General features: G+C 37.9%; 1 protein-coding gene across 2 annotated transcripts in view; it reads right to left on the bottom strand.

The window, feature by feature from the left end:
- The window catches only part of LOC145987194 (putative helicase mov-10-B.1), a 68,643-nt gene that overhangs the window by 13,773 nt on the left and 41,113 nt on the right, over positions 1–13,757 (bottom strand). For both annotated transcript variants that reach the window (XR_014441626.1, XM_083121715.1), the window contains exons 11-15: positions 13,287–13,434; positions 10,979–11,115; positions 2,959–3,075; positions 1,988–2,193; positions 751–917 (exon numbers count right to left, since the gene is read on the bottom strand). Coding sequence is in view for 1 of the 2 variants with exons in the window: in XM_083121715.1 (XP_082977841.1) it covers positions 751–917; positions 1,988–2,193; positions 2,959–3,075; positions 10,979–11,115; positions 13,287–13,434 (775 nt within the window). In the remaining variant the exon portion in view is untranslated. The remainder of the gene's footprint in view (positions 1–750; positions 918–1,987; positions 2,194–2,958; positions 3,076–10,978; positions 11,116–13,286; positions 13,435–13,757) is intronic.

The raw sequence follows: 13,757 nt of genomic DNA, 5'->3' as shown, positions 1-13,757 counted from the left end.
AATCGTGGTGCTTCAAAAGACGTATATAAGATTGTAACAGGTGACGAATCATGGATATATGCATATGAGCCGGAACGTAAACAGCAGTCTACTGTATGGGTGTTTCAAGATGAACCCAATCCAACAAAAGTTGTTCGCGCTCGAAGCACATCGAAACAAATGGTCGCCTGTTTTTTCGGGAAAACTGGTCATGTGGCAACTGTGCCTTTAGAGGAACGTAGAACGGTCAACTCTGAATGGTACACAACAATTTGAATTTGTTTGCCAGAGGTCTTCGGTCAAATACGGAAAACAAATAAACGCCGTCGGATCATTCTTCATCAAGACAATGCCAGCTGTCACACATCTCGTCTAACAACAGACTTTATGAACAGTCAAAAAATCGAATTGATGGGTCATCCGCCGTACAGTCCTGATTTGGCACCCAATGACTTCTTCTTGTTCCCGAATGTCAACAATAAATTGCGTGGACAACGATTTTCGTTGGCGGAAGACGCCGTTGATGCGTTCAAAAACCATATTATGGAGGTGTCTCAAGAAGATTGGAAAAACTGCTTTGACAAATGGTTCGAACGAATGCAAAAGTGTATTGACCATAAAGGAGAATACTTCGAAAAACAATAAAGCAGTTTTCAATGCCAAATTCCTGTTTTTTCATTGTTAGGCTCAAAATATAAATAGTGACCCTCGTATTAAACATAGGCGAGTAGAAATGAAACCAACAAAAACTTTATGCTTATAAATATTTACCTTAAGTTCACCTCCATAAAACATTTCATTTGGAAGGTAGAGAATATCTGGATGTGACCTGTAATTCCTCAGCAGTTTTGTAAGGAATTTGTCATTATATCTGTTTGCTTCCGGATCCTTTTGGTAAAGATGGCAGGTCTCCATTAGGCGCTGTAAATATGACATTTCTGGAAGCAAATTTAAAGATATAATTTTGTAATTAAACTTCGCATAAAGTCTAGAAACTACATGGTTAGCACATTTACAGTTGAAATGAATTTGTGCCACATCTTGTAGCTCTCGCATGTATAGCCTCTCAGGGTGGGAGTTTTCAAGCACATGCTTTTCAAACTTGGCATGAAGTAACACCCCCAAAAGTAGCTAGAGAACTAATTGTCATAGGGAAATGAAATCTTTTTTTCCTCAGGAATGATGGGGCTTTTATCAGAGGTGAAATTTATATATTGTACCTCCCAATCATGAAAGTTAAAGGAGGAAGAAAATCGAAATTAAAAAAAATGGTATTTGGCACCACAATAGAACAAAGTGAATGAAAAAAGTAGTATGTGACAGTGGTACATTCCTACACCTATGCAAAGTTGCGTTGAAAATAGGCTGACATTTACCCACCTTGTGGGTGCCAAAAATGGATCTGCGTAAGAACAGGAAAGAACATAACAATTTATTTATGAATTTTGACATGGTGTTTATATGAAGAATTGGTATTTAAGAGTTACCAAAAGGTCAGAGTAAAATATTGATATATCTGAGTTGTGAAGGGACTAAGTTCAGCAAGTGGAAAAATATTTTTAACCCTTATATGCAGAGGTCTATTTTTCACAACCTCAACGCTGAGCATGTTTTTAGGGGAAAGTTTAAAAATATGCAAGATTCGTGAATGCTAGAGATACAAATTTTAGCATGTCGTATACAGGGATAGTGTAGAAAAAATTCTCATCTGGCATCATCCAATCTGGGAATCAAACCCAGATCTCCCATATAGCAGTCAGATGTTACACAAGCCGGACCACCATGGCTCCTGTGTATAATGGAATAAAGTCAATGCAAATACAAATACATTCAGGCAAATGTGTTCCCCACTTGAGAAGGTAAAAAAACATTGCAATGTAGGTAATGCTATATATAAATGAAACGTTTAACAATATTACATAGACTGGAATGAATCGATTTTACAGGTTATCTCTTAACAAACATGCAAATACAAATAACAATATGTGAAAAAATTAGAAAGACTTACGAAACTTGAACTTGAGACCCACATACGAATTACACACTGGTCCTAGCTGTTGTGGATCTCCTGCAAGTATCACATGACCTCCTACATCACGCTTCTTGGCATCTGAAAGCAGCCCTGCAATAGGTACGATGGCTTCTGGTTCCAGAGCTTGGCTACACTCGTCTATGAATACATGGGTGAAGTGCTCCGGCAGCTTGTCAACAAGCCTGCAACGGCCAGTACACAAATGATTACACACAACAGAAGTCAGTCACATATCAAACACCCAAATAGCTGCACCAAAGATTATATCCGTGGTGTGGCATTGCATTCTCAAGTGTAAAGGGCAGGCTTTTGTGACAGTGGTTAGCAACAATGCCAGGGGTCCTGGGTTTGAATCCCAGCCTAGACATGGGTTTTCTTTCATCAATTTCATCACATCACTCACCTCACAATTAGCCAAAGTGGAAGAAAAGCTAAGTAAAATAAAGCAAATCAATCAAAACTGTAAAGAACCTTAGTAATAACCCCATCATTGACCAGTACTGCTCAGCAAACTTCAATTATTGTAAGCAGTTCAAAAATAATGAATTTCACAAAAGCCTACATTAGACATACAATAGTATGGATCATTATTCAAATTTACCCTGAAAATAAGAGTACTGGATCACAAAGAAACAGCAGGTACTCCTTTCAGTTGTCTCCGAGTCATATAAGCAGAATGAAAAGTGTTACACTATATGCACTAACTCACCTACTGCTTCATATCTACATGTACTTGAAATCAGTGGCGAACACTTCCTTTGAAAGAGGGTTAGCGAGTTACCCACCCATTCACATTTCAAGTCAGTATGTGTGCATGACATTTTAGCTTTCTTTTCACACTCACTAAGTTGACAAAAATGTTGAACACCAGCTGACCACCCAACCCCTTACCCCTGGGTATATGGAATGTTCCCCACCGCTTCAAATGTGTAATAATACCCACTTACTTTCCAGAGCCTGTGAGGGTACATATAACAATCCTGTACATATTAAGGTTACTTGGAATATAGTAGTTGTCATCCTTATAGTTGCTGTAAGGTTTTACATTGTCTGGAACACTCAACCTGCATGCAGAGAAGAAAATATAACCTCTATATTAAAATATAACACAAACTGACTACATACTCCATGTCAAATCAGAAAGGCCCTCAACTTTACTTCTTTGATTCATTTGAAATTTGGCATACTGGAAGGGCCACATAAGGTAGGAAAATTTCAAAGTTGTAGATCCATATCTTTTGAATTTCTGAAATTAGTGTTGCAAACTGTGCGATTTTGACCATTTTGTCCAACATATTGTTAACTTTAAATTGTAATATTTCGGCAACCAGGGCACCTATAGAAGTGATCCGGACAGCGTTGGAAAGGTCTTGAAGGGCCCTCTATCACACGAGATATAACATGCCTCTCCCAGAGTAAAAAAATAATGAAGGTGGTGTAAAGAAAACTTTGGTAGCCATTTTCTCAAAAATGGGTCTTTTAATTTTTTCAAAAAATTATGTCATACATACACTATTACTCAATAAGTATACAAAAATTTAAAAATGGGACGCCAATGGGATCTGGAGTTATGTTAGATTTAGGTTAGGTTAGGGTAGGGTAGGGTACACTGGTACGACCCTAATTGGTAACCAAAAATGCCACATGCTTGGCCCGGAATATTGTATGGCATTGCAATATCACAATAAAGGGTAACTTAAGAATTGATGACGTTAATTGAAGGCAAAGAAAACAAGCAAAAAAATGAGAACATGTGATGAGCATTCTCCCTCCCCTCTCCAGACCACTAGAAAAGGCTAAACAAGTAGCGGACATGGATTTCATCAAGGGGGAGGTTTTTTTTCAAAAACTGTTTATCCAAATTCACATTACCAGTATTTTATTATAGTTTAACTACTAATACTATCACTACTTATTCTGCTGTTGTTACTACTACTACCACCACCACCACCACCACCACTACTACAGAGCATTCCCTGACATTCGCTACAAGACTTGGCAGCAAGCTGACCTGCATCAGAGCTTGTCTTTCCCGATGAATGAGTCAGTGAAAGTCGCTAGAGTCGTCTATTAAAATTACAGTTTTCTTTGTGTACTAACCTTGACTACAGAAGGTGTTGAAAATGATGCCCCTCTGCTGCAACGCATTCCTGGCATCTCCGAAGGAAATTGGCATTTACACGTGCAAGTTCGTCTACTGTAATTCTCCCGATTTCTCGTACAATACTCTTTTTTTTAACCTTTTCAGTCCCAAGGCCATTTTCACAAGTAAGCCTCTCTGTCCCGAGCCGATTTTGAGCAAAATGCAGTTTCAATTAAATGAGTGTAGATCGGAGACTAATTGCCCTAGAGAGATGAGTGATATACCGTTGTACGCGGAATGAACCAGAGATTCAGACTATATGAAATTAATGCAAATTCGGCGTATATGTGGCGGGGGGGGCTAACTCTCAAAATTCCAAAATTTCGGGGAAAAAAATTTGGTTCCCCCACCCTCGCCCCAAGAAAAAAGTACATGACAGTGTCGACATGCACATGGAAATGATCGCTGATATGTAAGGAACACAAAAATATTTGCATTATTATCATACGACCAATGTAACTTGAGTTGTACCCCCAAAAGGAATGATCGGCATGCCACTGATTCAATCTTCAAAATGCAGCGGTACCTTGAAATGACTTTAGCTCAGAGACTATTTGCCCTGGAGATATGAACGATATACCGTTGTACGCAGAATGAATCACAGATTCAGACGATATATAATTTATGCACATTCGGCGTATATATGGAGGGGGAAAGGGGGTAAATCCCCTGAAAATACTTTTTTTTTAAAAAATGGGGTTTCGCCCCACCGAAAAAAAGGATATGAAAAGTTCAAAATGCACATAGAAATTATCGCTGGCATGTAAGAAACAGAAAAATATTTGCATCATTTTCGTATGACCAATGTAACTTGAGTTGTACCCCCAAAAGGAATGGTCGGCATGCCACTGATTCAAGCTTCAAAATGCAGCGGTACCTTGAAATGACTATAGCTCAGAAACTAAATGCCCTAGAGATATGAAAGATATACCGTTGTATGCAGAATGAATCACAGAATTCAGACGATATATAATTTATGCACATTCGGCGTACATATGGAGGGGAAAGGGGGGAAATCCCCTCAAAAATACTTTTCTTAAAAAAAATGGTGTTTCCCCCTGACCCCCGAAAAAAAATGTCAAAATGCACAAAATGCAAAATTTATGCAAATTTGACGTATATATGGAGGGGGAAGGGAGAAACCCCCAAAAATTATTTTAAAAAATTGTCACTTCACCCAAAAAATGTCCTCGCACTTGGGCACAAAACGACACCTACGCACAACATTCACGGACGAAAAGCTAGAACGCAGTGAAAAATGAGCGCCGATTCTTGCAGCTGCTTGAAATTCTATTTTTAGACAATGCAGGGTAACACCTGTCGCAACTTGTGGACACTTGTGCTAAAAAAACAAAGGTTTCCTTCAGCGTGCTTCGAAATTCCATTCTCACAACACAGATTCAACAACCAGTCTTCCCCCTCCCCCACACCCTGCTTGCACCCTCACGGAAACTTTCATTTTAACATCGGATACTGATAAATAAGCTTCCTTCGAATGCAGTACACAGGCGGGAGTGAAAAGCATTGCTTTAGAACAACAAAGCCAGTCTTCCTTTGTCGGCAAAAATTTTCCCTTGAAAAGAGACGCAAAAGAGAAGTCCCTTTTCCCGCCTTTTCCCCTCCATTTTCATGAAGACAAAAAAAAATGCAAAAAAAAATTTCTGTTAAATACATGTGTTAGGAACAATATACATAAAAAAATCGAAATCCTAGCCAAAAATAGAAATGTTATAACATAAAACCTACGACCTTGACACAGCGTCTCGATCGAGATACTTGGGACCATGAGGCTTACTTTTGGGTATCTCGATCGAGATGCTTGGGACTGAAAAGGTTAACGCGCGGATGGTGTGCGGATTGTCTTTGTATACTTTATTTTTTAGATTTCCCTATTTTTCTTTCCACTTTTATTCAGAACTGACCCTGTTACTCTAAACTTTTTTACGAGGTTTAATATAGTGGTCCTATGTGGAACGGGAACACCAGGAAATTTCATTGCAAAACGTCGTCGTACTTCTCCACAATTCCTCTTTCCGAAGTAACACTCGACAAGATAAATCCTTTGTTGTAATGTAAACTTTTGTGGTGCCATATTAAGCCACAATCTTCAACACACGGACACAACACAACACAACTTCCGAGGAAGGATTATACTGGCGTCAGTCTGCAACGTCAACAGAAGAGGAAAGAGAGCGAAGGCAGGGAGAGCAAAAAAAACAGACTAGCAAGCATCTGTCATGGACCCGTTCACCAGGAAAGACAAGCGCTGCTGCCGGGCCGCTTGCTGCCGAGTCTCGTAGCGAATGTCAGGGAATGCTCTGTACTACTACTACTACTACTAAGTAGTAGAGATCTACATTAATATAATAATGAAAGCAATAGAACAATATTAGTTTCTAGTCAAAGGTTATTTATATATGATAGATGAGACATTTTAAGTGTGAAGAAACCATTAGTAGAAACAAATATATTTAAAAAAAATTGAAATAACCATAGTATGGAACTCACCCAAAGAGGAAATTATGAAAATCAATTCTTCATTTATCCAGAATTGAATAGCATTGCGATGATATACAGTATTCCGGGCCAAACATGTGGCATTTTTGGTTACCAATTAGAATTGTACCAGTGTACATCCTGAACGGTGCATGCTACATTTGAAAATTCAAGCACTTAAGATTGAAACTCACTTACTTCCACCAACTTTCCCCTCTTTTAATTTTTCGCTCTGTGCACTAATAATGGATTTGCCTGTGGAACCCGACTTTTGAGTATTTCTAATAAACGGGAATTTAAATATCATATTCATTCATATTATGGGAAAGAGAGATGTGGTAATAGATAATTCAGGTACTCATGTTTTCCACGAAGCTGTTTTAAGTTATTTTCTATTAATTTCGGTAGCCACTGCCATCATCCTCGTTGGAATTCGTTGTGTCGTTGCTTGACATATTTCTGCTGTTTCTTCCTAATTTGCGGCTAGGTGTTCTGTTGTCGCCTGTATACCTGCATATGTGTCATCTGCTGTTTAAATGTGTTAATTGCTGCAGTAAGGGAAGCCAAGAATGGTGTGCCTGAGCACTATCTATGTTGAGTTCATGGTTGTAGTGCATGATGGCATGTTTTTCTTTAATTTTTGTGTTTTTGTGATTTTATGGTTGTGGAATTTGATATGTTTTGCAAGTCCGGTGGTGGATTGGGCCATTTTTGCATTTGAGAGGTGCTGCTGAATTCTCTCACTGATAGGCCTGATGGATCTGCCAATGTAATGAGCCTTGCACTCGCATTCAGCATCATAAACATCTGGGTTGTTGAGGGGGGGGAGGAAGTATTGTTTGTCTATTTAGTTGGTCAGCTATTTTGGAGGTTGGTTTGTGCGCTATTTGGATGTTGTAGGGGCGGAGGGCTTCCATAGGCGGTTGGATGTGGTAGGATGGTAGGGGAAGGCAAACCACTTAATTTTGTTACTGGGATCTGGTTGCGTTGATGGAGTAGGTTGTGTTGATGGTGCAGGTTGTCTGACTTGGATTTCAGCTTTGCTGCACCATGTGAAGAGTTGACATTCAGTATATCCAATGTTTAGTGCCAGTTCCATGATGGTTGCTATCTCGTCCCTCAGGTCTTCTTCTCTGGAGAAGTAGGAGAAGGCTCTTCGGTAGAAGTTTAGCCATATGTTTGCCTTTTGCTTGGATGGATGGTTTGATAGTGCATGGATATATTGGTTACCTGCGTTAATTCAAACAATATTGTATTTGATTTCTGTTAGACTTTTACTTAAGAATTTGTCTATCAAGATCTGTTATCATCCATTACCTAACCTACCATACCCTAGACTAACCTAAACTAAATCTAACATAACTTTGGATCCCATTGGCGTCCCATTTTAAATTTCATGTACTTATTGAGTAATAGTGTATGTATGACATACATGACATGTTATTTTTTTAAAAATTAAAAAAGAAACAAAAGACCCATTTTTGAGAAAATGGCTACCAAAGTTCTCTTTACACTATGTTCAATTCTATTTGGATGTTGTAGGGGCGGAGGGGCGGAGGGGCGGAGGGCTTCCATAGGCGGTTGGATGTGGTAGGATGGTAGGGGAAGGCAAACCACTTAATTTTGTTACTGGGATCTGGTTGCGTTGATGGAGTAGGTTGTGTTGATGGTGCAGGTTGTCTGACTTGGATTTCAGCTTTGCTGCACCATGTGAAGAGTTGACATTCAGTATATCCAATGTTTAGTGCCAGTTCCATGATGGTTGCTATCTCGTCCCTCAGGTCTTCTTCTCTGGAGAAGTAGGAGAAGGCTCTTCGGTAGAAGTTTAGCCATATGTTTGCCTTTTGCTTGGATGGATGGTTTGATAGTGCATGGATATATTGGTTACCTGCGTTAATTCAAACAATATTGTATTTGATTTCTGTTAGACTTTTACTTAAGAATTTGTCTATCAAGATCTGTTATCATCCATTACCTAACCTACCATACCCTAGACTAACCTAAACTAAATCTAACATAACTTTGGATCCCATTGGCGTCCCATTTTAAATTTCATGTACTTATTGAGTAATAGTGTATGTATGACATACATGACATGTTATTTTTTTAAAAATTAAAAAAGAAACAAAAGACCCATTTTTGAGAAAATGGCTACCAAAGTTCTCTTTACACTATGTTCAATTCCTTTTTTTTTTCTCTTTTAGAGGCATGCTATATCTCGTGCAAAAGAGCTCTTCAATGCCATCCTAATCACTTCTATTGTAATTTAAAGTTAACAAGATGTTGGATAAAATGGTCAAAATTGCAGTTTGGAACCCTGTAATTTCGGAAATACAATAGATATGGATGTGCAAAGTCGCATATTTTCCTGCCTCAAGTGGCCCTTTCAGTATGCCAAATTTCAAATGAATCAAAAAAATGTGAGAAAAGTGCCTCTTCACTTGTTGATTTCACATGGAATGCCCCACCAGTAATCTAATTTCAAGACAAACATCCAAGCATAATTAAAAGTTTCACAGATCATTTTTTTTTAAAAAAATAAAAGTTGCAACAGTCTTTGAGTGACTTCTTATTATAGAAAAAAAATGTTGTTAACCCTTTCGGTCCCGAAATAAGATTTATCATTGAAAAAAATTATTTCTATGTATAAATGGTGTATATGCAACATATGAATATGAAATATCATGTTACTTGAATATTTTCATTTTACCATGGCAATGGGATGATGTGTAGAATTGTACACAAAATTACCGAAGGGTTAAGATAATACAGACTTTAATTTTTCATACAATTGTTGTTTTTATAATGTAATATGTAATATATAGTATTTTTTTAAAAAAAATACCATCATTTGTCAAGTCTGTTTTAAATTATATTGTCACCTATAAGCTCTCTCTGGGCTCTAAATTTCACACTAAATTCTAAAATATAATATATAATAATTACACTATCGTTTTCACAATTCTAACCTGCATAAGCTACACTATTATTATTCTAATTAGAGATTGAAATCTACAATTGCAAAATAGTGCAAAAAATGTAATTACAGTAATTAAGATGTAGGTTTTCAATGAATAATTACAAATATTTTTTCATATACCGCACATATTTTTCTTACTGCAAATCTAATTGAACTATAACAACAATGTTACTTGGGGCAAGTACTTATACATGAGACCTGCAATGCAGTACAGTGCTAAGTATGCTGCATTCATCAGTTCGGTATAAATGTGTGCAATTGTAGACAGCATATCTCAAAATTCTGTCTCTACTATCAATTATAGAAACGTACAGTTATTCTAACAATATCCTCAGACATCATTACACACACAACATGGAAATGAACCAGTACATGTAGTGAATTAAAATTAAAATCTATAAATATAAGATGCACTGAGCTGCACTTGTTGGCAGGTGTGTGTCTATGCTGCTCTTGCGATTTCTAACAGATGGCATTGGGTAGCACTTATTTGAAAAGAATAATGTCTACAAAAGTAGACAATGGTACCAGATGGAGCATATACTCTGTAAACATTATTTTGCACGGTAGAAAAGTTAATGTGTACAATTGTACGCACGGGGACAGACTTTACAACACGTATGTAAGGAAGTACAAGCAACTCCATGCAAACAAGTCCACAATACCACTGAAATAAGCTTATTATCACGCTTGAAAATATTTTTTCTAATCTGGAGTGAGTTTGCAAATTACCCTGTGGATTTGTGTAACAATTAATGTTTACAAAAATTACAATAAACTCTCATTACACATAAATGAAAGCTGTATGCATTTTTCACAAAGTGTATCTTTGTGTATGAACACCTGGATTGGAGGCCTAGTCTGTTAAGTGGTCTTGCCACCCATCTTCTCAGGTTCAAATCTCAGTGTGGACATGGGTGTTCTTTGCGAGTGTACATTCATCAATTTCATCATATTATCATTCATCCTCATTCTCTCGATTAGCAACAAGTGGCAGAAAAGCATATATACAAATACAAATGTGTGTAGGCACAAACTATAGATATCTCTAATTTTACGAGGAACAATTGTACTTTTTATAACTTGCACATGTAACATACTCTGTCATTTCACTGTCCTAGGCATGCTGTAGCTTCTGTTTGACACTGTTAATGCAACTTCCAGCTGTTTATCCACATACATTATGAGCAGTTGCATGAGGTACAAAGAAAAATCAGAGAATAAAAATATGCTTTGAAATTTGGAGACTGTTACAAATTTACTAAAATTATAAATATCATATTATGAGCACTCTCTAGATTGTATGTGATGATTGAGTGCCGTGTATGAGGTAGGGAATTCAACTTACCAATCCCGAGTTCCAGAATGTAATCTAAGAATGTCCTTTGTCGGCACCTTTGGACCAAGCATTTGGGTGATCAGATCACAGGCAGCATTTGATGGAGCACATATTAGGATAAAGGAATTAGAAAACAGCACCTTCACCTAGAATAAAAATACCAGAAAAAATACTGAGGAAAATTGATTAAATACTACTACTCGAATTATGTACTTAAAATATTATTTAGAATATTTTAACTACATTCATTACATTTCACACATGAGAAACTAAACTGTATTGGAAAGGTTATGTTAAATTACGTGTGTTTGTGTACATTTATTGATTAACTTTCATATTATATAAGTATATTCAAAATTAAGAGATATATGTGAGGAGAAGTATCCGGACAACCATCTGAAAATGAAGTACAAGTTTGGGCCACCCTCCATCTGGAACACTGGCAGTCAATACGGTGTTGCCCCACCCTTAGCCTTGATGACAGCCTTCACTCTTGCAGGCATACTTTCAATCAGGTGGCGGAAGGTTTCCTGGGGAATGGTAGCCCATTCCTCGCGGAGCCCCAAAATGAGAAGAGGTATCGATGTGGGTCGGTGTGGTCTAGCACGAATGCGGTGTTCCAAAACATCCCAAAGATGTTCTATGGGATTCAAATCAGAACTCTGTGCAGGCCAGTCCATTAGTGGGACATTGTTGTCGTCAAACCACTCTCCCACAAGCCTTGCAGTATGGACGGATGATTGGTAGTGTTGAAAGACACAATGGTCATCCCCGAACTGGTCTTCGACGGTAGGCAGCGTGAAAGTGGTTAAAATGTCAACGTAAGCTTGTGCCGTGACATTGCCACATAAAGCAACAAGGGGGCCAAGCACCCTCCAGGAGAAACATGACCACACTGTAACCCCGCAACCCCCAAATTTCACTGTCAGCACTATGCAGGCTGGTAGATGTCGTTCACCAGGCATTCGTCACACCCACACCCTACCATTTGGATCGCCACATTGTGTACCGTGATTCATCACTACACACAACTGTTTTTCACTGTTCTATAGTCCAGTTTTGATGCTCCTTGCATCACGCGAGGCTGAAACCAAGTTGCCGCACCTCGCGTCGAACAGTCATGGTGCTTGGAGTCGATCCTGATGCAGCTTGGAATTCCTGTGTGATGGTGGCGATGGATGATTGACGATTACGCTGTATGACTCTTTTCAACACTCGACGGTCTCTGGAGGTCAACATGGGAGTTCGGCCTGCACGATTTTGGGTTGTACACGTCCCTTCATGTTTCTACTTCACTATAACATTGGAAACAGTGGACCTAGGGATGTTTAGGAGGGTGGAAATCTCGCGCACAGACTTCTTACACAAGTGGTATCCAACCACCTGACTATGTTGAAAGTCCGTGAATTCCTCACACCATCCCATACTGCTGCCTCACCCTGTCTGCAGACTACTGAGATCGCTGACCACGTGTTCCATGCTGTAGATTGCAGTACTGTGTCGCCCTCTATGATAAACACGTTTCAAGGTGTGTTGATCACATATAGAGTATATGTATATTTTTAGAAACAGGAATAGATTGAGGAAAAGAGCCAGAAGGGCAGATAAACTAAAACATGTAAGGTAGTAGACAGTAAACACTAACCACAAACAGATTCTTCGCTTCTACTGTGAACATGCAGCAAGGCCACGAAATATCAAAGTACTATTTCTGTTTGCGGAAAGTGTTTACTGTCTCCTACCCTATATATTTTTATATATTCTTATATGTTTCCCTATGTTTGCACAAGGCGTACATTTTTCATAACTAAAATTGGGAGACTAAAATTTTTGTCTGTAAAATCTGGTTTATGGTAATTTGCTTTAAGTGAATATTAGGGAACGAAACATTAATTGGTACATATCTGTATTGGCCAATATACAAATAGGTGTATTAGTAGGTAGAATTCCCAATAAATTACAGATTCAATATTTCTATAAGAAGTCTATAACTTAGTGCAAATTCTGCCATTTTGTTAAATATTTAAGGAATATAAAGAAATACTATGTAAATCTTGGTCTCATAAAGTATATAAACAAAGTATATTTCTAAGAATGCAGTTTCTAAGTTAAGACCTATTGCAATTACTTGGTTACATAATAAATTAAGAAAGTTCTTCATGAAACATTTGCAATTTTATATCGGATCAGTAAAATATTAGATACTGGTAAATATTACATCAGTACTTCATCAGTATCAGAAACAAATCTCATATCGGTTCCTCTCCAGTACACATGTTCAAAGGCAGAATACATCTGTAAATCTTCAGCACTTTACCTGCAGTATAGTTTCAACAACTGTAAGTGTCTTCCCGGTTCCTGGAGGTCCAAAAATCAAGTATGGAACTGGACGAGATGACCCCAACACAATGTTAATGACCGCTTGCCTCTGTTCAGGGTTACTCTCAACTCTTGCATCAAAAAACCTGATGAGAAGAAAATCAAGTTTTACCTCCATCTCACATAAATTCTGTAGTTGACAAAGCTGAACAATTTTAGAGAAACATGTAAAACGATGTTCAAGTTGACAAAACCAGGACCTAAGTGCAAGTACACTTAAAGTAGTTTCAAATCAGTTGATATTTTATGATTATTTTCCTGTAGTTTACGGTTATTACAAGCATAAGAAAACAGTTTTTTCTTTGTGACGTTTCAGGAGAACACACGCTCCTTTCATGAAAGGAAAATACAGGAAAATAATTCTACAGGAAAATAATTCTATCATGCAAGCAATGCGTACATACAAGAA

This window comes from Lepisma saccharinum, chromosome 1, assembly GCF_977018435.1.
Source record: "Lepisma saccharinum chromosome 1, izLepSacc3.1, whole genome shotgun sequence".
Classification (NCBI taxonomy): domain Eukaryota; kingdom Metazoa; phylum Arthropoda; class Insecta; order Zygentoma; family Lepismatidae; genus Lepisma; species Lepisma saccharinum.
The sequence above is the reverse complement of the archived record's forward strand: the minus strand, read 5'-3'. Positions and strand labels throughout refer to the sequence as shown.